Source organism: Polypterus senegalus, chromosome 4 (assembly GCF_016835505.1).
Source record: "Polypterus senegalus isolate Bchr_013 chromosome 4, ASM1683550v1, whole genome shotgun sequence".
NCBI classification, from domain to species: Eukaryota; Metazoa; Chordata; class Cladistia; order Polypteriformes; family Polypteridae; genus Polypterus; species Polypterus senegalus.
Window position 1 is genome coordinate 1,562,521 of NC_053157.1, and position 25,465 is coordinate 1,587,985.

General features: G+C 41.9%; 1 protein-coding gene and 1 long non-coding RNA gene across 4 annotated transcripts in view; one reads left to right on the forward strand and one right to left on the reverse strand.

Moving 5' to 3' along the window:
* On the reverse strand, nucleotides 1-17,903 carry LOC120527073. The gene is made up of 3 exons (XR_005633271.1): nucleotides 17,841-17,903; nucleotides 5,950-6,025; nucleotides 1-218 (listed from the first exon to the last, which is right to left on the reverse strand). It is a non-coding gene; the product is annotated as an uncharacterized LOC120527073 (long non-coding RNA).
* Nucleotides 12,115-25,465, forward strand: part of LOC120527071 (extensin-like) — a 20,901-nt gene continuing 7,550 nt past the window's right edge. For 2 of the 3 annotated variants that reach the window (XM_039750110.1, XM_039750109.1), the window contains exons 1-6: nucleotides 12,115-12,259; nucleotides 12,339-12,380; nucleotides 13,789-13,842; nucleotides 16,340-16,450; nucleotides 18,947-19,033; nucleotides 23,993-24,043. In XM_039750110.1, the coding sequence (XP_039606044.1) occupies nucleotides 12,170-12,259; nucleotides 12,339-12,380; nucleotides 13,789-13,842; nucleotides 16,340-16,450; nucleotides 18,947-19,033; nucleotides 23,993-24,043 (435 nt within the window). In that variant the 5' untranslated portion in view covers nucleotides 12,115-12,169. The remainder of the gene's footprint in view (nucleotides 12,260-12,338; nucleotides 12,381-13,788; nucleotides 13,843-16,339; nucleotides 16,451-18,946; nucleotides 19,034-23,992; nucleotides 24,044-25,465) is intronic. The other variant, XM_039750111.1, reaches the window with a different exon arrangement.

The following is a 25,465-nucleotide window of genomic DNA, read 5'->3' on the forward strand; positions in this document are numbered from 1 at the left end:
TTTGTGATGGGAGCTGGAGAAACTCTCACTGCAATGCCAGATGAAGCACTTGACCCTCCTCTGGATGAGCCCTCCTCGTCCAGCCATCCATCTTCTCGCTCATTTCCAGTCCAACCTGCTGCTCTGCTCAGCGCAGCTCCAGCTCCTGTGGCTTTGTCATCCTGCTGATTCTCGCCTGCGAGGTCCTCACACGTCACTGCTGTTGTAGGTCTTTTAACCTGGTTGTGAGTTTAGGCAGATGTTAAGATTCAATTCACCACAGCCTCGTGTCTTTTAACCAACAATGGAAGAGGAATGTAGACTGACTCCAATTTATTGTTTTTGGTATAAAAGACCAATTTAATCTTCAACATATAAATTAGTTATAAGTTAATGCCACATTTGAGTTAATTTGACTTGCCATTGTTTGCAAAGCTTTTGTTTACATACCCTGAGAAAACAACAGGACTTTTGTTAACAGTCACTCTTTGTCTGTAACCTCAGAAATAGAACGCTGCTTAACAAGTGTGTTTTTCTTAATAATGAAACCACAAGGGCTACGTGGGCTACATAAATAACATGGCATGTGCACCGTGTTCTAATGTGCAACCTTAGAGGCAAAGCGTCACTCCAGGATAAAATCCAAAAGACTATGCACCTCCGCCTAGCACGTGTTTCATTTAATTCAAAGCCTAATTTTAAACAGACAATACTAGAAAAACAGAAATATTCAGACTGTGGACTTCGGAGACTGAACTCCAGTGTGTGTCCACAGTAAACGGCTCTATACCTTTCCAGCATTAATTACAATAATCACAGATAATAGGCACGATAATTGACAATTTATGAAAAGCAACCCCAAAATTATATGCAGTGAGGTCTGAAGAGTCAAACAAAGAGCGACTCTCTGTTATGAATTCTTCACATCAACAAGAACCAAAAAAAAAAATGCAACCCATGATAGGCAATTGAGCTCACTTATGGCGACATGCTACCATCTACTGGTACAGAGTGGTATAGCAAGTTACCTTTTTGAAACTTGGCATTAATCTTAATGACAACTCCATTCCACTTATAACTTCACTTCTCTGAAAAATGACTTTGGAATAGGAAGAGACAAAACCAAATGCACACAAATATGACCACACATTAGTGTACATTCAAAAATGCATTCTGGGAAATTTAATTTGATTTGATTTTAAAATGCGATTCTTCTGAAATTCTGCCCTCATTTAAAAGTCATACTTTACAGACGCACTATAATGACAGTTCATCAGCAGTGAAGGAATGCACATTACTTTCCAGTGTCCATGCTGCCAATGGAATAGCCACATTTTGTGGGTTTGACACTGTACCTCTGCTATTTCTCTCTGGCTCCTCCCCATCTTTGACTCGAGACCCCCAACACTTGGCCTTCCTTTACCTTTCTGAGTCTGAGACTCTACTTCCAGCTCTCTTTTCCTCTGCAGTTCACCCCTGGCACTTCCTATCCTTGTCTGAGACTCTGCCCTTAGCCATCCTTTTCTCTCGTATTTGCCTCACCTGTCCGTGTCTATAATTCCCCCCATAACCTTCCTTTCCACTGCTCTTTGTTGCTGCCCCCTGTCTGTGGATGTCTGAGAGTCTACCCCTACATTTCCTTTGTTCTGCTGTCTGCCTCTGGCTCCTCCCATCTTTGTCTCAGACTTCACCCTCTGACCCCACTTGGGTCTACTATCGCTTACTTCTGAACACTCTGTTTAGTATTGTGGGTGAACCGGCGCCATCACCCCAATAGGAATGGCCAGTGTGGGGGTTCAGATGTAAAAGCAGAGACTCCATAAGTCTGCAATAACCCTTTTGTACTAAGGAGATGGCCATCTTAGTGTGCAGTAGGTGCTGTTAACTGACAGCCAGGATTAAACGAGGCTGAAGGCAGCACTCAGCTAATCTTTCAATTATACAGTTGTGCTTGAAGGTTTGTGAACCCTTTAGAATTTTCTACATTTCTGCGTAAATATGACCTAAAACATCATCAGATTTTCACTCAAGTCCTAAAAGCAGATAAACAGAAACCAGTTAAACAAATGAGACAAAAATATTATACTTGGTCATTTACTTATTTATCCTGTTACTCTAAAACTGTATTAAAGATCCCCTTAACACTGTTCCTCACTTATCTGACACTGGGGTCACAACCATTCGTCCAACAACTCTTGAATTGAATTGTAGATAAAATTTGAAATGGATAAATTTGCCATTTTTGCCCATTTGTCTGTACTAGGGGTGTCCAACTCCTAGCAGTGGACAGCAGTGGCTGTTGGTTTTCATTCAAACCCTTTTCCTCACTGCTAATTAACTATTTTTTCCCTTCATTCTAATAGCCCTGTTTATAAAGATCCAGTCCTCTGAATTGATTCGTTTCAATGGCAGCCAACCAGAAATGGGATGTGAAACGAGCCGACAGATGAACGTCAAATTCCAGCCAGTTTCACTCCAACTAGTTTCTTAATGAGAAGCTGATTTTATGCTGTTCATTAAAGCCATTACTGAATATCTGGACTTGTTGCTGCTCTCATTCTGTTTTTTCTAAGACCACCGTCAAAATGTTTTGGTGGCCTGAGCAGATCCCCGCATGGCCGAGACCTTCACCTTTCTTTATTTTCATGTGGCATCTTGTTTTGTGTCTCATTATTGTTTGGCTGCTCATTAAGTAAAAGAAACAACTCAGGGGTCTGAGTCACGTCAATTAAAACAAAGGCAAGACAAGTAAATCAGCAGCAAAAACGGCTCACTAATTAAGATGATGGTTAGAATGAAAACCTGCAGCCACTGTGGCCCACCAGGACACCTCTATTCTATACCTAATAACCCATAATGGCCAAGTCAAGCCGTGTTTCCAGAAAGATTAGCAAATTTATTAAAAATCACAAACTGAAATCTCCCATTCATAGATGTAGTCAGACCCTAAATTCATTACTTAATAGAAGCCCCTTTGCCAGAAATTCCTGCTTCAGTCATTCTCTATAAGCTTGGCAAACCTGCATTGGGACAGTTGATCCCATTCTTCCTGGCAAATCCCCTCAAGCTGCCTTAGACAGGATGTCAGTAAAATGCCATCTTCAGGTTCCTCCACACATGTTGTATGAGGTTTAAGCTGAGTGTCTAGCCCAAAGTCACGCCAGTGTTGTCTTGGCTGTACGCTTTGCATTATTGTTGTAATTTTAGCTGAATCATCTCACCAGTCCGGAGCAGGTTTTCTTCAAGGACCTCTCTGTATTTGGCTGCATTAGTCCTTCCCTTAATTCTCGCTAGACTCCCTGTCCCTGCACCCCCATAATATGTTGTTAACACCACCATACTTCACCATAGGGATGGCATTAGGCAGGTGATGAGCAGTGAGTGACTGGTATTCACTGGAAATAGTGCCAGGATCTCTGCCTAGCAAGTTCAATTTGTGTGTTGCTTAAACCAGAGAATCCCTTTCCTCACGTCCTCAGTGTCCTTTAAAATGTCATGCTTTATACTCAAAGAGTCTGGCCACTCTACCATAAATGCCTGATTGATGGCGAGGTGCTGAGATGGTCATCCTTCCCATAGGTTCTTCCTCTCATCAGAGCACTTCTGAGGACCTGTTACAGTGACCACTTGGGTTCTTGGTCAGCACCCTGCCCAATCTAATCATGGCGGTTGGCCACAGGTGGACTCCAATCAAGTTCTGGGCTCAAGTGACCACAATTTTGAGGGCCAGAGTAGAAGGTCGGAATATGTCTAGGAATGAGAGATTTCACTTTTGGATTTTTAATACATTTTTAAACTTTTCTGAAGGCATGTTTACACTTTGTCAATAGAGGATATTGAGTGTGGACAGATGGGAGAAAATGGCAAACTGTCCATTTAAAATTCAATCTACAACACAATAAAATGTACAGAAAGTGAGGGGGTCTCAATACCTTCTGAATCCACTGTGACAGGCAGACAGCCAGATATATGTGAAAGGCGCTAAATAATAGATAGATAGATAGAGTGAAAGGCACTATATAATACAGTATATAGATAGATAGATAGATAGATGTGAAAGGCACTATATACTATATAGTAGATAGATAGATATGAAAGGCGCTATATGATAGATAGATAGATAGATATGATAGATAGATAGATAGATAGATAGATAGATAGATAGATAGATAGATAGATAGATAGTGTTCCCATATTAGATGAAAGGTGCTATATAAGACAGACAGAGACAACTTTTTCAGCTTACAATGAGTGTAACTGGTTTGCTCAACATCGCCCTCTGGTGATATTACTTTATACATTCGTCTATCCGTCTATTACATTTCTGTGATTGATAGATAGATGGATGTGAAAGGCGCTATAACACTGATAGATAGAGAAGGCACCGTGTACTACCCATCAGACAGTAAGGTAAAACCCTTAATGTAGAAATCCTCCAACAGATGTGAAGTGCTGGGCTCTCAGACAGGTGAGGAGAAAGCGAAGCCGAGACCAAACAGCATTCATTCTCCTGGCTGACTAAAGCCAACAGCTATAGAACACAAAAGCGTCGTGAGTCACGGTCCAGCACAGACTGTTATTACGCTGATGTGTTTTCACTTCCTAAACGTGTCACTCAGGCAGCGCTTTGTGCACTGATGCAATACATAAAGCACCGTCTGTCTGGTTTGGTAAGCCGTCCAGCACGCTAGACCTGACACAGCTAAGGATTTGCTGTTTTTGACTTAAAAGCAAAAAAACATTCACTGTGTCAGCAAGCCCCACATGAGCCATCTTAAGTCTGGGGGCTTTTTTTTTTTTTACTCTTGCATTTCAAGTTCATAAAGTGCTTACTGTCCTCGCTTTCGGGGTTCTCCCATCTGAGATGTTTGTACCTGTCATGGCTCACCTGCTCCACTGGATGAATGCTCATTTCAGTCATTCTCTTCTGATCTCAGGGCAGAAAAGGAAGACGTGCAAGAGGTTGTGAAGAATATACTCCTTTCTCCATGTACCCTTCAAATCAGTCCCCAAAAGTAAGCACTGGCAACATGCCAGATAAGTAAGCAGTGCCAGTGGATAGTAGGCACTTGGTGGCACTATTAGAACGTTTATCAACTGAAAGCACACTCCAAGAACGTGGCACAGACTCACAGACCCCTGATTGTATGGCGCTGCATAAAGCTGAGCCAAAAGATGGGCAGTAGGTTCAGAAGTGGCACCATGGGCTAAAAACTAATGAGCTCCTTTCTTTATGTTTTTTATGAGGATTTCTTAGTTGGGCTCCACTAGTAAATACCACTGAACATTAATGGCCTACTTGGGGTGATTTTGCCCTGCCTCTCTACTTTGGGGTTGAAGTGAAACTGCACAATGCAGGCTTTCCAACTGGCTTGTGTACTGCAACCTGCAAACAAACACTAAGAATCCAGAGTCATCACCCGCTGGGGCACCCAATGGGCAACTCTGGAAAATGGCATTCTTGAAATGTAAGTCAGCAAGCAGACTCCCACCAAATTAAGAATTACGAAAATGAAAAACTCAACATGGTCTGCTGTGATGCTATGTACAATTTTGTCTTTCACTACTTTTGCAAAATTACCATATGCAAATGTGTTTAATTTGCATAAATTCATTGACCGAGATGAAAAGAAAATAAAACCACAGTACCAGATGAGCCTGGCATGCTAAAAGTTATATCAGTTGAACCCTGACCTATCCTGTGGTCCATACCAAAAATTGTTCAATATTTTGCATATATAGTGCCTTTCACAGAATGAATTATATCAAACAAGCAATATTATACATAAATAAAAAAAATTAAAAAAAGATTAGCATATATATCCAAAATGAAAAGGAAAGAGCAGGTAACTTATATGAGGAAGGAAGGACCAAAGTCATCGTAGATAAAGGAGAAAAGGGAAGAGCAGGTGAGGAAAAGCTGCCGTTAGAGGAGACGGAGAGATTTAAAAACTAGTCAGTCAATACAACCTGCAGAATTGTCTGATCCCAAGATGAGAATGAGCTTAGCTTCTCCAATTTCTCTTTGAAAAGTGTCTTTGAAGTCCTGTGGAAGAACACAAACAGAGAGATCAGTGAGACGTGAGGTGTTCTACAATGAGCTTTGGAAGGTCTTTGATTCATTTTAATGGCTCAGCTCTGCTAGCTGTCTTCTCATTTCACTTAGATAGATAGATAGATAGATAGATAGATAGATAGATAGATAGATAGATAGATAGATAGATAGATAGATGCAGTAAATATGAATTTTAGACTGGCAAGAGACTCATTATTTATTGAATTTACCAGAAGGACCAGATACAAGGGGATAACTGGTGAAATTTTTACAAGTGGTGTGCAGAATGTGGCTCTCCTCTAAGAAATGAGCTGCGAATGAGAGGTTTGTGTAGGGTTGGTGGTTAAAAGATGGAGATTAAGGGAGAGTCAAGAAAAAGAGGCCCCTGTAGAAGGATCAGTCTGAAGAATGGGGACATTTTCTTTAATGACCTGTTGGAGATATAGATAGTCAGGTAGGACCAGCAGGATGTAGGTTTCATTATTGGGGTTCCTCTTAGAGCAGATGTTACGAGGTCTACTCCTGTCTTGTTTTCAGGGCCCTGTTCAAAATATGAGAAGAGTATCCTCTGTCAATGAAGAAAGTCCTTCTCATCAATGTATAGGCGGCAGACTCTAAGGAAATGTGAAAGCGGTAGAGAGTTTTGAGAATGCTAGGGATGGAAGGTCACTGTGTGAGTCTGTTGGCTTGTAACTGACAGAGGTTTGAAGTCCAGGAAAGCTGATAGAAAGACTGATATCTAAAAATGGGAGAGTTACTTCAACTGTAAAATTGTTAATGTATTCATGTAGCTCGTGTCACACACGCGCGCGCCTGGGACTTAATTGGGAGTGAACACACAGAGACGGGGGTTGCTAAATGGTGCTAATGCCTTTCTTTCCTCTTCCCTAGACCAACAGAAGGAAAGCCCGCCTATGACCCCGCCTACTTCGCCACGCCTACCTACAAGAACTCACTTCCTACCGTGATCCCACCCCTTCCTGTCTTCTTTCTATATACACAGAAGTCGTTGCTCCTCTTGTTTAGTCTTTATTTGGACTCGGTCTTGAATGATCACTTGTTTTGTTGCTTTGCCTTACAGCATATGGGGTGGAATCCCCAAATCTTTATCCTGTTTGTTGCCCTTCCTTTACACTCATTTCTAGAGTAAGAGGGGGGTCCAGCACAACTTCTGATAAATCTTTTGTGCAGGTCTGGTACAAAGCCTCAGCAGTTACAAAAGAAACTCTCGTCTATCCAGCCGACAAAGCTGGGTCCCATTGTAGTAGACACTGCAACACCACTGACCTGATGAAAAACACTGGTATCAAAAGAGGAGGCACTGATGGTAGGGAGCAGTTCTGCCACTCTGCTGCGGGGATCCTGGACTGGGTGTCTGCCTGAGGGACAAGAGACCTTCATCATGAGGAATGGCAGTGTTCAGAGGGGTGATATCCTTGGTAAGGATTAATCAGTCAACAACTGGAGAGCCTGGTTAGTGTCTTTTAAGTATGAAGGGAGACCTTCAACCAGAGGTCTCATACGACTGTCAAGGAAAGCTGAAAAAGGAGTAAGAGGACATTTGCACACAGAAGCAATAGGCTGCCTGGGATTGAACGATTTGTGGAATTCGGGGAGAAGATAAAAGTGAGATTTCCATGGGTCTTAAATTAACATAAATTAAAAACTTTCAGATCCCAAGTTTGCCCAGTTGTTAGTGGTTTTCCACAGGGCTCTGCCTTGGGTCCCCTTCTATTTATTATTTATCTTCTATCCCTCATATCTTTAGGAAATGTAATATTCATTATGACTCCCAGCTCTGTCCGTCTACTAAGCCTGATTCCACTCTTCCACTTTCTTCCCTCTCCGACTGTCTGCAGGAAGTTAAATCATGGCCGTCTGCTAATTTTCTTAAATTAAATTGTGATAAAACAGAGGTTCTTCTGCTAGGAACTAAATCTGTTTTAAATAAATGTGATAATATTTCATTGACTGTTGATAATTCTCTAATCTCTTCTTCCTCCCAGGTTAAGAGCTGAGGTGTCATTCTCGATAGTACCTTACAATTTGAGGCACATATTAATGATGTTACTCGGTCTGTATATTTCAGTGTACGTAATATCAGCCCATCTCTTTCAGCTCCCAGCACTGCTATTCTTGTTCATGCTCTGGTCACAGCTCACATTGATTATTGCAATTCTATCCTTCCTGGTCTTCCTCACAAACTCCAGTTGGTTCAGAATGCTGCTGATGCTCGTATCATTAGCAGAACCCCTTCCATTGAACACATCACTCCTGTCCTTCAACAGCTTCAATGGCTCCCTATTAAATATCACACTGATTTGAAGATTCTGCTTATTACTTACAAGACCCTTCATAATTGGGCACCTCCTTGTCTTTCTGATCTTCTTCACATCTCCATTCCTTTTCATAGCCTTAGATCTTCTTCCTCTGTCAATCTTATTAGACCTCCTGCTTGCTTGACTACCTAAACATGGCGGGGGTTTAGAGCTTTCAGTCAAGTGGCCCCTCACCTCTCCCACAAGATATATCGACTCTTCCTACCTTTCAAACACATTGTTTTAAGATGGCTTATTCGGTCTGATAAATTTATATTCAATTGTATTATTGTATTTATCCTGCTTTTATTGTACTGTAATATTTTATTAATTTTATGTATGCTCTGTAAGGTGTCCTTGTGTGTCTTGAAAGGCGCCTATAATTAAAATAAGTTATTATTATTATTATTATTATAATGTTCACAAAGCCACCTATTGCACTTTGGGGAGTCAGCATCAACTGCTAGGCAGGATCCAACCTTAAACAATCCATCACAGGGCCCACTCAGACACACATACACCTTCCCTGCACCGATTCAGGGTCCACCTAACTCATCCTGTGTCAGTTGCTGCTTTGCACAGACTTGGAATGCTCGGCTAACCAATAATAAAATAATAAAGCTTACTAGATGGATGGACTTACTAAGAAACTTCTGGAATTTAAATCACCCAGTGAAGCTTTCATTTATATAGCACCTGTGGTGGATGGCCAGGATACCCTAATTGTGGAGGAACTGGGAGGGAGAGATTATTTCCAGGACAGTTTCTCCCCAGGACCGACAGAGGGCAGTTCCTTTGGTTTCCAGTGGGTCCACGGGTCATGAGCATGGGACCTCAACCCTGCTGAAGCCCGTGGTCACCACCAGGGGCCGCATGGACATTTTCAGGGCCCTATTTGACTGCACCTCAGCCACGCCCAGAAGTACGGCAAGAAGAAGCTTGTTGGGCACCTGGAGTCCTTCCAGGTGCACCATAAAAAGGAGCCGGTTGCCAGAAGTCGAGGTCCTGAGTCAAGAGGAGGAAGACTAAGCTCTGGAGGAGGAGGATGAGGAGTGGAGGCGGAAGGACTGGTGGCTAAAGAAAGGACTGTGTGGTGCTTTACTGGGTGTGCTGGAAACCGTGTGTGGTGTGCTAAGTCTGTGGCCTGCCTGTCTGTGTCAGGGTTAGGGCGGCTGTACGTGCCTTGGGCATCACATACCTTTCACAAAGCTTCACAGAGTCAATCAAATAACAATAAAACATTAAAATAAATAAGAAAAAAAAAAAAACAGTGAAATGTTTTGGAGGTAAAGGTGAACCGATGGCATATAAGGGAAGATTAAAAGATCAGGACAGAAGGGGTCAATTAAAAAATGAAACACAGATTTGGCTAATGATAAAGTGAGATGCCCCAAGGGGGTGCTAAGACAGATTACTGAGACTCCCCTAACACACACAATTACAGATTTGAAAATATGTTGCCGGCGTAGACCCAATAACATAAAAATGAAGTGCTGGAATTGGATGAACTAAATAATACCCTGAAGAAACTGAAATCAGGCAGTCAGTCTTTATTTTATGTATATAGCACCTTTCACAAATTGTAATGTTAAAAAAAGTAATAAGAGTTCAAAACGACAATACACATTACAATGCAGAAGGAAAAAAAATTTAGAAGTGAGCCAAAGTAGACTTCGCACCCTCGGAACCAAATTACCCGAACTATTCTGGAACATTTCAGGAATTATCTTTCTGATCATAAAATAGCTCATTACGATAGCAATTCTTCTTCTTCTTCTTCTTTCGGTTGCTCCTGCTAGGGGTTGCCACAGCGGATCATCTTCTTCCATATCTTCCTGTCCTCGTCATCTTGCTCTGTCACACCCATCACCTTCATGTCCTCTCTCACCACATCCATAAACCTTCTCTTAGGCCTTCCACTTTTCCTCTTCCCTGGCAGCTCTACCCTTAGCACCCTTCTCCCATTATACTCAGCATCTCTCTTCTGCACATGTCCACACCAACACAATCTCACCTCTTTGACTTTGTCTCCCAACTGTCCCACCTGAGCTGACCTTCTAATGTCCTCATTTCTAATCCTGTTCATCCTCTTCACACCCAATGCATATCTTAGCACCTTTAACTCTGCTACCTCCAGCTCTGTCTCCTGCTTTCTGGTTAGTGCCACCGTCTCCAACCCATATGACATAGCTGGTCTGACGAGAAGAATTCATAATGAATTGTACAATTACGGTATTTGAGGGTTCCTCTCGAGCGCCTCTTTCATGAGGCCCCTAAAATTCGAGATCTGTCGAAAAACGAAGATCAAAATTTTTTATGAATTGAAAGCTTTCTCTCCTCCCCCACAGAAAACAGGTTATAGCTGGGGTTGGTTGGTTGTAACAAAGCAAAAACTTTAAAAATGTATTGTGGACACTAGGTGGCACTGTTGCCCTTTTAAACCTAACAGACAGACACGCGGGACACAAGGTACAAGCACTGAGAAGTATTTTAATTCTTTTCTCTTCTCAAAACAGTGCTCCCTAAGCAGCACAGCCACAAATAACAGGCAAATAATACAATAATCGCTATTCTCTTCTCCTCCACACAACCCAGCAAGCTTTGTCCACCAACCACCCAACTCTGGTGCCCTGCTGGGTGTTTTGCAGACCTTTATATAGTCCTTGATCAGGAAGTACTTCTGTTCTTCCATCCATGTGACGTGCCAGCACTTCCGGGTCAGAAGGAGAATTTTTAATCAGCCTGGAAGTACTTTGGGGCTTCCATCCTCGTGACTTCCTAGTACTTCCGAGCTATAAGGGAAGCATGACTCCCCAGGTCCTTCCACAGCAACCCCTGTCGGCACCCACGCCACCCTGCAAGGCTGTGATACTGAACTCCAAGTCCCAGGATGCCCTGTGGGAATCCGGGGCACCGATACACTCCAGGGGAGCTGCCATCTAGTGTATTTGGAGGAGGCATTTCCAAAAGTAGCTGTCTTCCCCAGTCTTCCATTCCCGGGATTTCCCGGCCGGGCTGCATGTTTCTTACAGTATGCAAGTGAAAGTGAGCTGATGGTACATAAAAGATTAACACATCAGAGCAGAAAGGCCAATTATAAAATGAACTTACAAGTATAGAGGGGAGACAGGATGGTACAGTTATAGTGCGGCTGCCTTGAGACAAGGATACCAGGGCTCACGTCCTGGGTGCTCCCTCTGTGGAGTTTGCTGTTCTTCCCATGTCTGCATGGGTTCCCTCACCCAGTCCAAAGACATGCAGGTTAAATACATGGGCCCTAGTGTGTGTGTGTGTGTGTGTGTGTGTGTGTGTGTGTGTGTGTGCACGCACCCTGTGATGAACTGGCACCCTGCACAGAGGATGTGCCCAACACTTGCTGAGAGGGGGTCCAGCTTCCCCGTGACCCTGCTCAGCATAAATGGGTTTGAAAAGAGATGGCTAGACGAGCTTACAAGTATGGCTGATCATTTTGGTATCCTAACACTAAAAGTTGCAGATCTGAGTTATTTTGCACAAACTCTCCATTCAGCGCTCCACTCGGGGATGCCCTTTATGTCAGCGTTGTGTCTGCTGGAGTTCTGTATGCTGTCATTTGCCGAGCTTTGTGTAATGAGCACTTCTGGAGCCTAATGACATGTAGGCACGTCTCCTCAGCTGGAATGCAGCCCACCACGGTAATGAACAGTTGCATCACAGCCCCCCTCATTGGCTGCCTCTGCCCTTTATATTGTGCCACCTTAAGAGGAGCTCTCCATTGAGACAATAAAGCTTCCACCCATCGGTCAAGTTGCCAAGTTAAGCGGGAGAAGCTCCACAAATGAAACCAACGCTCAGGTGTCTTGTCCAGATCAGAATGAGGACACTCATCGGGCTGCTCTGCCTTCTTGAAGTCTCCTCGGCACTACCGGTTAGTAGCGAGTCGGCTGGTGACAGGGCACTTTGACTGAAGTCTGATAGGCATTTTGTCTTTTGTCTTCTCACAACAGATCCTGCAAAATGGAAGAGTGATTGGCAGCGCCAGTGCAGAGGTAAACACATACAATGAAGTGGCTGTGGGCACCAGTGGCACAATGAGCTCTCTGTCTCTCTTCCAGTTTCATTCTAAATGGTTTCGCTTCACATGGTGACAGCAGGCTATCTTTGCTCTGTTCTCTTTTTTATTCTCCTTACTGGAAAAAAGCCCACTGTGAGGCAGTGCTTGTCTTAGTATTATTAGGTGCAATGTAGAGTACAGGCCTGTAGAGGGCATCATTTCATAAAAGGCACACAGTGCAAAAAATGTAAATACAAAAACAAAACTTTAAAATGGGAGTCGTTTTGCTTTAATTTAATATCTGCCAATGGGGTGAGCAAAATTGGCTTGACAAGATTTCTTAAATAAGCTAAAAAAAGTCGTAAATACAAATTTTTTCATACAATAATTCTTATAATGGGGAAAACAAGATGGGGAAAACAAGATTTAATCTCATAAGATAAACACTTTCACTTGCTTAGATTTCATTTTTTCAGTGACGTCACCCACCCATTTCTGTGGATGTATGGAGCTGGTGCTCAGTGAAATGGGAAAAATTGGAAATGGTTTCACACCTGACCCGGAGTACCTGGCGTGTGTCTCATAAACAATTTCAAGATCTCTGCAGACATCACACCCTGCACGCTGTGCCCCAGTGCACCTGATTCAAGTAGATAGGCTTTGCTGAGACTAGCCAAGGTTTAACAAAACCAAAAGATAAACCTATCTAGGGACATTAATCACAAGGTTACAAGACCACCACATATCGAGAAATGACAGCAAAAGCCAAATTGGGAATTGGGATACTTTACAAACCAACGGGTGGCGCTCTTATGTCAGTAATTCACTTAACAGATGACTGGGAACGGGGATTCCACAAAGTGAGTGAATACAAAGCAGAAGAGAATGTCATATATGTATAACGAAGATTTAATTTGACTGACTAGAGTGTCTTTCTTCAACACAATGTGGTTAAAAGTGATTGATACAGGAATCAAAAGGTCAAGAGGATACGTTATTAAAAGTCAGTCAGTTACCTGAAATAACGATCCTGCACACTTGACTCGTCGAAAGTACGTTGCTTATTAGCAAGCTGGGGCTTAGTGCATTTTGGGTATTAAAGAAAGCGCAGAGCCTCACGGCTTCCTCTTATCAACTCATCCTGCTATTGTTCCTGTAAAACGACACAAGCAGGTGTATGAAGAGAGTAAGTGACATACTGAACTGGCACTTTGGAACACAAAAGAAACCAAGAACAAGGCAGGAGAAGAGAGAGGGCAGGAGCTCACGAGAACAGAACCTGAGCCTTAAGCCAACAGAATCTCACTGATGGTGATGACGATTTGCTTTGGGAGAATCTCCATGTGCTGATCAAAGACTGCACAGCATGTCTGATGACATTTACTCTGTTTGCTTCTTTTTAGATGATACAACCTTATGGCTATCATGGACTAATGAACACACCTCAGACTCCTCAGGTAAGTGTGCCCAGAAATACAACTCAGCATTAGACAGAAAAAAAGAAATGAAAAGACAGATAATATAACAGTGATATAGCAAATGTGAAAGGCATTACGGTATGTAAGACAGATATTAATGTGAAAGGCAGGACGTAGTGTTAGGGTTAGGGTACAGACCTATAAATACCTGGGAGTGCAGCTGGATGATAAATTGGACTGGACTGCCAATACTGATGCTCTGTGCAAGAGAGGACAGAGCCGACTATACTTACTTAGAAGGCTGGCGTCCTTCAACATCTGCAATAAGATGCTACAGATGTTCTACCAGACGGTTGTGGCGAGCGCCCTCTTCTACACAGTGGTGTGCTGGGGAGGCAGCATAAAGAAGAGGGACACCTCACGACTGGACACACTGGTGAGGAAGGCAGGCTCTATTGTAGGCACAGAGCTGGACAGTTTGATATCCGTGGCAGAGCGAGGGGCGCTGAGCAGACTCCTGTCAATCATGGAGAATCCACTGAACAGGATCATCTCCAGACAGAGGAGCAGCTTCAGAGACAGACTGCTGTCACCGTCCTGCTCCACTGACAGACTGAGGAGACCCCACACTATGCGACTCTTCAATTCCACCCGGGGTGGTAAATGTTAATATTATACAAATATTGTTTGTCTGTTATACCTTCATTGTTATCACTCTTTAATTTAATATTGTTCTTTATCAGTATGCTGCTGCTGGAGTAGGGGAATTCCCCCTTGGGATTAATAAAGTATCTATCTATCTATCTATCTAGTAGACAGTCATGTATGACTCTATTTAATAAACAGATACAGTAAATAGATGGATAGTTAGATTTGAAAGGCACCAAATAAAAGGAAAATTGATAGAAATAGGAAAGGCAGTATACAATAGACAGACATCTATGAATGGCACAATTTAATAGATAGATATAGAACATAAATGGACAGAGAGATTTGAAAGGCATAAAGTAATAGATAGATATGTAGACAACTAGATGAAAAAGGCACTATATACTGTAATAGGTGGACACAACAGATGCTGTAGATTGGTAGGTAAAAACTCTACTATAGATTGAAAGGTAAATGGATATGAAAGGCACTATATAATAGACACAGTAGACAGTTGGAATGATATACATAAAGTAAAATGTTAAAGACATTATAGAGATAAATTCATAGGAAAGACAACTAGATGTTAAAGGCGCTATACATTGTGGTCACTGAAAGTCTGAAACAACAGGAGGCGGACACCAATAAAAAGTAAAAAGCAATTTCTTTATTCTTGGTGAGCCAAAGAGGCTGCAGCCCCTCTCAGCTCAGTGGCACTGACTGGTCAGATCAGACAGCCCGCAGCCTAACGTGGGGCTTCCCTCTTTATACCTAGTTTGTGCATTAAACAAAAAAAAAAAAAATTATATATATATATATATATATATATATGGCAGATCATTTTGAGGTTATACTGTACATACATTAGCTTGCGACTCCCTGAATTGGAATGTGCACATTGCTTCTTTCAGATAAAGAGGTTATCAGGGCACTCACAGTTTTAAGAAATATGCTCAAATAGTTTTAAGCAAGAATTCAGAAATGGTCACAACTGATTTATAATATCACAGGGTGTTCTGTTAGTATCAAGAGGTCAGCAGTTTCTCATAAAATAATGTGAGTTCGTCCCTTATTCTGTGCACAAGCTTAATTCTTTTTCTGCATAAATGAAGAACAAATCATAAAGCTTTTTTTAGAATGATTAATACATAATGAGTCCTTGGTATTTAGCTACTTATAATCATTACAGTTAATAATATTTCTTTCTCAACATCCATATACAGTATATATATATAAAATCCATCATCTGTCTGTCTGCTTTTCACAAGAGAACTACTCAATGGATTTAGGTTGTTTTATTTTTCTAGAATTTGCTTGAACATTCCGGTTGATTTTGCGACTTCTCTCATTTTGCCAAGAATCAGAGTTCGCTTGCGGTGACGATTTATTTGTGCTAATCCGAGAGAGATGCAGCGGGTCGGGGGGAGGGGAAGGCGGGACCCTCCTCACTCACGCACCAGTCTCGGGAGGCGTTCCTTATCTCCGCCCAGCTAGCAAATGAGACAACTACTTAATGGACTTAGATCTGTTTTTTTTTTTTTCCTATAATTTGCTTGAACATTCCGGTTGATTTTGCGACTTCTCTCATCATGCCAAGGGTCAGAGTTCGCTTGCAGGAGTAATTTATTCACGCAAATCCGAGACAGATGCTGCGGGCTGAGCAGGGCCCTCCTCCCTCACACTGAGCTAGCGATACCAGTTTGTTTACTGATTTTTAAAGTTTCTCCTCCGGAGCCACATGGGATGGCTGCTACTGTATAATGGACGGATAGGTAGATGTGGCACTATATAATAAAAAACAGAAATGACACTGTGCAGTAGATTTGTGTAAAAATTGCTACACAAGTTAGACAAACTGCATGTCTTCCTCTATTTTTCTTTTCCTCAGATGCCACCATTCAGCCCACTGGAGTCACCTATGCAGATGTTTGCACCCCCAGCCTACTTCCAGGAGCCATTCCCTCAGTCCTCAGTCCCTCTACTATACAGACACCCTCAGGTAACTTCATTTCTGGTTGTCTATGATTATTGGCTTTCCTGAAAATGGTCCCAGCTCCCCAGACAGGTTGACAGTGAGATTTTTGGCTGACTGTCCAGTTTCTGCAAGGTTAGGTGGCAAACAACAGCAAGCAGGACATGGTGGCACATGACATGATCACCAACAACCAAAGCCCCCACCCCCCAACCAGTCCTCCTTTTTGCCCAGTTCCATGTTTTCTTGTGTCCAGTAATTTGACTTTAGCTAAGAGGGGCACACATTCATGTACTTTCATGCAAACCTCAAATAGATCTGATAAAGATAAAATCGCAGGATTACACATCCTTCGCTCCTCTTGCAGTTGTATGTGTGCTGTAAAGCTAGGGCCCCCGACTACAGCTTAATCTTTATTTATATTTCATTATAGTGAATCTTCTCAATGTGTTAAACTTGCCACTTGTCACTTTTTGCCAGTTAAATGTTGAGCAAAACAAGGCAGGACAGCACTAGAAGTGGGGCCAGTCCATTATTGGTCAATTAAACACACACACACACACACACACACACACACACACACACAGCCCAGCAGACCACTTCAAAGCTGTGGTTCAACCTGATCTAGCTGACAGACCACTGTATGACCTTCAGGCAGGAATCAGATTGGGGTCCAAATGGCTTGAGGCGACTACAGCACTCGTTGTGCCTCTGAACCATCTAAGCATTACATTGACAACTGAACTCAACAAGTAAGAAAATGTCCAGATGGTGTAAGATTCAGGTGCGTCTGGAGAATTATTTTAGAGATTTGAAATTTTTTAGTCACTTCATCAAAAAATGAGTTACCACATTTTTTTTTTTTTTGAAAATATTTTTGTAATTGTGAGTCATATTAAAACATAACAGTATAAAAGGTAAGGACATAGGTTATTTTGTTACATAAAACGTTTTTAAATACCTTTTTACAATGGCATGTAGTTGAAAAGTGAGACCAAACAGGCTTGTGGTAATTTTTATAAACAGCGGAGTCCAACTCAAGGGATGTCAGAATGGCTTCACTTGATGTCTCATTCCTAGTTGTTGGTTAGGGTGGGTCGGTAACTAAACCGCAGTTCAGATTTCTTAAATATAACATTTTTCAAAGTACCCAATTCGGAAGATCGTCGGATCTCTCCGACCTTAATTTAAAGCAGATAATTGTGTCCCATTGCAGATCAATTAAAGTGTCAGAGAAAAACTAAATCGTTACAAAGTGCAGGTAACGCAGCCGAAAGGTTGTTTGCAGCATAACGTTACTCCTGAGCACAAGTCTATTCACGGTAAGCACAAACTGTCACCGAGCCGCGGTTAGGGAGCTATTTTTCTCTTTCATTCAATTCTATACTTTCTGGGTCACAAACATTACGCCACTTACCTTACAGCTACGAATAAAGTGCCAGAGAAGTGCGTTGTTGTGGCTGATGAGCGCGAATGCCGCCACGCAGGCGCAGTAGTCTGCTTCAAGGCGCGAGCGCAATATGTACGCAGGCGCCGTAGCCGCATCCATCAAGTGGATAATTATTGACTAGAAGTTACGCGCGCGCAACAGTCGCCTCTACAAACCCGCTAAGCGCGGGTGACATTTACGCAGGCGCATTAGCTACTTCTGCAGAGCAATTCTGAAGCAGCGCTCTTCTCCGTGGCTGATTCAGTTTTGTCCTCCGTAGCGGCTGTCGCACAAAAGTCGGGGATTTACAAAGAAAACAAGCTGGAGCGACCTATGTCAAGGTAAATTTCAAACAGTAAACTAATCTGTAATGGAAGTCGCCAAAAATGTTCTTCGGTTTTAAAACAAATGAGTTTAAAAAATTCAATGAGAGGTTTTCACATATAGATGGGAATACTGAGAGGTTTCCAAATTTTAGAAGTTTGTGTAGCGTCCAGCATTCAAGAAATTTCCTTCATGAGTAAGTGGTCCATTTTTCACATTTGGAACCAAGATGTTTCATGCGTACAAACGTACCCAAAAAGGGTATGGAGTCTGAGAAGGCCAGGTGAACTCAACAATAGTACAGTATATTAATATTTTATTTAGAAAGTAACTGGCACTCAGCAGCTACTCGGGGACAAGCCATGAGATGGATAGGAAGAATAACCCACTGTCCCTTCACCCATGGAGACTTGGTCAGTGGTCTCAAAGAGTTATATACCTGCAGTGGACTTGCCTCCTGTCCATTGTCTGTTAAAACTTTATGCTCAGTGCTGCAGAGCAAGGCTTCAGCCTCCCTCCTTAAGCGAGTCTGATAATGCAAGGGTGGAAATGCTTATGGGTCCATTTTTATCCAGTATAGCACCTTTCTCAAAGCACTTCACCATCTGCAAAACTGGAGGCTGTTTATAAAATGGAATGATCTGTGAAATAAAAGGAATGCATTCTGCAAGGTTTTGCAAAGTGCTTTGAGAACAAATGTGAAGGAGATGAGATTTTGATAAACTGATCCTCAATGACACCTTGATCTTCTCTATTTTTTTTCCTTTCAGTTCATCAACGTTGATCCCATTTATGGAAATGTGCCTTTGACACCCCAGTCCCCTCTGCAGCCGATGACTCCAGATCAGCAGCCTCAGGTAACACAAAGAATCCATTGAGTCACTGACATCCCATTGAGTTTATGACATATGTTGAATGATAGAATAAAAAAAAAAATGACCATAATCCCAATAATCTATAGACATGACTTGAAGTGTGATCAGGAATTGGAGCCACTTCTTAACTATGTGAGCACAGAGCTGTTTAATCTGTTGAGAGTTTTGATTTGATCAGTATTCCCTGACAAATTAAAATGATCCATTAGTCGGTTCATATTCACTTTATGAAAGTATAGATTTGAAGGTTATGTTAGGGGGAAGGCAAGGAATGGAATTCAAGAGACCCCATATGGTGGATTTTAAGTCATAGGAGCAGACAAGAGATGCACATCTTCCCTCATCAAACATGGCTGCCAAGGTCCAGAGCATTCCTGTTTAAATCTCTGTTGGTTAATGCTGCATTCTGTTTACCTCGGAAGTGAGATGTCGGAGCTGTTAGTGATGTCACACACAAGTTGACCATCTTCTAGTAATATATTAAGAAATCCAAAATGAATGCGTCTTGGGAATTCTTTGTTGTACTTGCGCCGTTGGAATAAATATCAGTTGATAGCAACGGATTCCAACCACTGTAGCAACATGTCTGTCCACAGATAGAAGTCAGATAGTATCGTGTGTACCACTGATTTAATGAGACACGAGTAGAAAGAAATGCTAATAAACAGTTTAACGCTGCAGCTCTCACTAAAGTTTGTGATGTACGTTGCCATTTTGGACTGACGTCATGATCTGAAGTTGAACAAACTCGGACTTGACACACAAGCCCTGAAATTTTCGAATTGGGAATTCTACTTAAGGGGGCTTTACAGTTGAAAATTCCAACTAAGAGCTCAGAAATTCTGACTTCGCACCTCAAATGGAACACAGCATTTGCAAAGGATCATGGGTGCTATTCATGTCAGTGCAACGGTACCTAAGAGTAGTGAGCAACAGAATTTGAGTGGTAATGTCTTTCATATTTTTTTAGTATCAATGAATTTGTGGGTCTTTAAGTGGTTGAAATGTTAAAAAACTTGAATGTTACCACCTGATTAACTGCTCCACCTACTGTAAGTGTGATTAAGAGCTTATTAGAATTATTTTTTTTTTTTTTGATTTTGTAATTTTTTTGTTTTTCATTTTCTGTATTCTTATAGCAGCATTCACAGCTTATTATAATCACTGCCATTGTTTGTGTCTGGTTGGCATGATGCGGTGTGGTTGCTTGGTTTTGCATTCTGTGAGACCCCTAATATATGTCATAATATCTCTATATGTATAAAATCCAACGTCTGTCTGCTTTTCACAAAAAAAACTACTTAACGGATTTAGATAGGGTTTTTTTCTAGAATTTGTTTGAACATTCCGGTTGATTTTGTGACTTTTCTCATCGCGCTAAGAATCAGAGAGACTACAGGCTGAGAGGAGTAGGGAGCCTGGGTGTGGCTCTCCTTGATGTCCTGTTACACTACTTTGTGGGTGGAGCCACCGGGGATAGCTCGTACAAGATAAAGCAACATTAAGCAAACGGCAAAAGACTTGAGAGAGGACTTGCAAGAAACTTTCGCTTGTGCAAATAAAACAGAAATTGCAAAAAAAAAAACTACTTAGAGAAAATGTTTTTGTTGAAGAATTCGGCCTTTGCCTTGCGTTACGATTTGTCTCATGCTTTGCTTTTGGTAACTGGCTTCAGATACGAGTGTGACTGCTTACCTCACCAGAGCCCTGAAGGTGCCCCCAAAAGCTCTCACAGTTGACAATGTGCACAGACTCCTCCACTTTTCTGGGGAACATCCAAAAGAAGTCATGGAATAAAATCTAAATGCATGTCAGTAAACATTTCACGACATTTGACGCTAACATAATTTTTATGCCATTGGATGGTAACAACTTTTTCTTCTGTGAATCCAATTCCTTTTGAAGTCTTTGCTCAAGAAGCTGCACATAGCAATGGACAAAAGTATTAACACGCCTGCCATTTAATGATAAAAGCTCCCGGAATTCACTTCACTCGACCCCCGTGAACTAGAAGTAAATTATTTCTATTTATCATATTTTTCAAGGTGTCGTAAAATTGAAAAGTTGTTATCTTTCAAAATAAAACCCAAATTCTTGATTTCTTAAGACGGACAAAATTGACTCTCTAAAGTACAGATATGCCAGCTCTGTAATATACAATGTGCTCTACACCTGTGTGAAAGTAATGCAAGTCGGGCCAGGGTACTCCGCTCACCGCCTCAAATTTATGTAGGATGGAATTAGTTTATTATTATTGTTATTATTATTATTATTGTTATTATTATTATTAAACATTTTATTGGAGTTATTAAAATCAAATAACATTCCATACAAGCAAGTCAAATTTACAAAATTAGGTTCAAATCAAATCAACCCCCACACATAAGAAAGGGAGCTAGGCCAATAGAGTAAAACTTTAATAGTAGGAAATAAACAGAGTAAAAACTGGGAAGACAATCTGCTTCCTCAGTTTAAATGCTTATTCTAAAATGATATTAATTAGATCCTTTTAAAATATCTGCACAGATCCTCTAAGTGAGAATTAGATTTTTTCCAATTTCAATTAGTATAGAACATCCGTAACCTACTGGACGGGATTAGGTTAGATTTTGTTGTCATTGTACAGGAACAGCGAAATGCAGTTTAGCATCTAACCAGACCGTGCAAATAGTAGAGTGAGGTGCAATAAGATAGATAGATAGATACTTTATTAATCCCAAGGGGAAATTCACATAATCCAGCAGCAGTATACTGATACAAAGAAACAATATTAAATTAAATAGTAATAAAAATGAAAAGATAGCACACAAATGAGAATATATATCTTTCTGGTTTTTTTTGTTCTTTATTTTGCCTTATACAATTTCTTGTATTAGGAATTTGTTACTTTTTCCATATCCCTAGGAGTCAGAGTGCAGGGTCAGCCATTCCATGGCACCCCTGGAGCAACTGCATGTTAAGGGCTTCACTCAAGGACCCAGCAGAGTAGGGTCTCCTTTGGCAGTAACGGGGGATTCGAACCGGCAACCTTCTGGATACCAGTGCAGATCCTTAGCCTCAGGGCCTCCACTCTGTCCTGGTATTTGAATTTCCAGGTAGTAGTACATAGAAAGAGGAGGAAATAGATGGGAATACCGATCAGTAGTACAGATGCATGATATGAATAAATATAGATATCTGAAATATTTTTATGTCCAGAATAGATATATATGAACAGGTGAAAATATGCATAGAGTACAGTCAGAAGTTCTTCTTCTTCTTCTTCTTCTTCTTTCTGTTAGGGGTCACCATAGCAGATCATCTTTTTCCATATTTTCCTGTCCTCGTCATCTTGGTCTGTTACACCCATCACCTTCACCACGTCCATAAACCTTCGCTTAGGCCTTCCACTTCTCCTCTTACCTGGCAGCTCTATCCTTAGGACCCTTCTCTCAATATACCACACATCTCTCCTCTGCACATCTCGCCTCTCTGACTCTCTGTCTCCCAACCGTCCCACCTGAGCTGACACTCTCATGTCCTCATTTCTAGTCCTGTCCATCCTCATCACACCCAATGCAAATCTTCACCTCTTTAACTCTGCCACCTCCAGCTCTGTCTCCTGTGCCACCGTCTCCAGCCCATATAACACAGCTGGTCTCACTACCATCCTGTAGACCTTCCTTGTCACTCTTGCTGATACCCGTCTGTCACCAATCACTCCTGACACTCTTCTCCACACACTCCACCCTGCCTGCACTCTCTTTTTTCACCTCTCTTCCACACTCCTCATTAGTCCCATGTATTTAAACTCCTCCACCTTCACCAACTCTACTCCCCTCATCCTCATCACTCCACTGACCTCCCTCTCATTCACACACACGTATTCCATCATGGTGGTCCTACCGACGGTCAGAAGTTATTGATCCTTGGAAATGCCTGTCCTTTAAGACACTTACATATGGTTTGCTTATAAACACAAATGTAATGCAGTTAACACAATTCTAGTCAAGTCACTAAATGACAGGAGTTTATGCTGTGACAAGTTAAAATACGTGATGTCAAAAGAATCAGTCACAACACACAAAAAAGTTTGGAGCATCCACCCATATATTATCCCTGGCTGGCTACATAAAGGGTATTGAATATGAAGTGTACCCGTTTAGTTCCAGATTGAACTGATCTGATATGCAAAAAGATGGCGGCTTCAAAAGCCAAAACAGGAAGTGATGTCATCTATGGCCGGAACTGACATCAGTTTTGGCACCAGTACTGGAGGTGACGTTAGTCTTGGCACCGGAACCGGAAGTGACATCATCAGTGTTGAATCAGATAGGTTTTCCCCTATTTGGCCTGCAGAGACAACAGAAGTAGGTTTAGCGCACCCTGCCAACCCCTGGCCTGGCAGGTAGTTACCGTCACTTGGTCCACTCAGTTTCCTCCTAATCGCACGTGTGTGACAGTATTTACATTGAAATGCCATTTGATGGCCTTGTGACTTGTTCCACCAACTCCAGTTGAATGGGCACTGAATGGGCATTTTGACAACATTTATTGTTTTACACAAGACCCCTCGCACACCTATACACATTTCACCACAGTCAAGGGTCATAAGGAATGCTTAAAAAGCTTGCAGTAAAATTTGTTAAATCTGCTTATCATTCAAGGAAAATGCACATCTTAAGGTGTTGTGCCAAAAAGATGCCAACCTCTCCAGCCAAAAAGACCCACTGGTGTACTCGTTTTCTGGGTCAGAGGTGCCTGTGAATGCCCCCAAACACATGGTAGGCACATCAAAAGGTCCCCGGTGAGTTAATGTAAAAAATGTCAGATACCCCAAAGGAATCAGTGAGCCTCCTTGGCAGCGGACCTCCTTGTGCCAGCCCGGAATAAGCTGATGAGTTTCTGGTTGTGTCACCCGTCTCCTCATGAGTTAACACCACTCTCTGCTTCTTTTGACAGCCTTCAGCGCCTCTCAATTACATCCCCGCACCTCTGCCCCCCCAACAGCAGGTAAGCCTTTCCTTCATCTTTATTTTTATTTTTAATTTGTCTTTTCACTTCATGCTTTTACCATCTTTACAATTACATCACCTAAACCAGGGGTGGGCACAGTAATTCCTGGAGGGCCGCCATGGCTGCAGGTTTTTGTTCCAAACCAATTGGTTAATTAACAAGAAGCACTTATTGCTCAAGTGACACATTGTAGTTGTCTCGTTCGTTAAGATTTTGAACCCTTATTGCTTATTTTCATCTTAAACAGCTGGATTTATTGTTTTAATTGCTCCTTTGTTAGCAATAACATGCAAATGACCAAAGAAATCAGCATTTCTCCATTTAGCTTGTTTCCACTTACAACCTGTGTGTATTTTTATCAGGCACTATTGGGTTTAATTAAATACTTGGAAGGAAAGTGAAGGACTGATAATTAGTCCTTCGTTTTCGACTTCAAATTATTTTTATGATATCCTTAGAAAGGGAAAGAAAAAAAATCAAAGATATGAGGATGACCTGACGTGGCAGAGTTAAAGCACTAACAACGGTGATGGACGGCCGGGACGCCCACAGAATGGAAGGATGGGGGGAGGCACCTACTTTGGGACACTAGATGGTGGCTTCCCTGCAGCATAGCGGTGCCCCAGATTTCCCACAGGGCACCATGGGATCTGGAGTTTGGCTTCACAGCCCTGCTGGGAACCGTGGGTGCCACCAGGAGGTGCTGCAGGGAGACCTGGGAGTCTCTACTTTCTACATCACCCGAAAATACTCCAAAGTTACAGGGATGGAAATCCCAAAGAAAATGCAATCAATCAATCAAGTTTATTGTCATCTGCACAGTAAGGAAACATGTTTCCCTGTACAATGAAATTCTTTCTTTGTTGTCCACACCAAATACCAATGGTTAACAAACCAACATATAAATATAAACATAAATAATAAGTAGCAATAAATAATAATTAACAAGGGCGGCATAAAGTATAAAAACAGAATAGAAGTATAAAGTGTAACGTGCAGGTAGGTGTGTGACAGACAAGTCAAATACAGTTGTGTGAGGAAGACCACGGTTATAAACTCCAGTCAGTTATTTAGGAGTCTAATGGCCTTGGGGAAGAAAGAGTTCTTTAGCCTGTTTGAGCCACAAGGGGGCCTACTGCCACCCTAACCCAGACACAGACAGGCATGAGACAAGTTTTGCCACAATCCACACGTTTATTGACAGTTTACAATACCAGTAAACACAACGCAATGCACCATCACCATTCAGTCCCTTCTTGCCGCCAGTCCTTCTCCCCCCACTCCTCCTCAGGCTTTGACTCTGGCCAACTTATCGAGTGAGGTGGCTCGATTTTAAAAGGGCACCTAAATGGACTCCAGGTGCCTAACAAGCTTCTTCTGTGACCAAATAAGGCTCTGGAAAAGGTCTATGCACCCCGT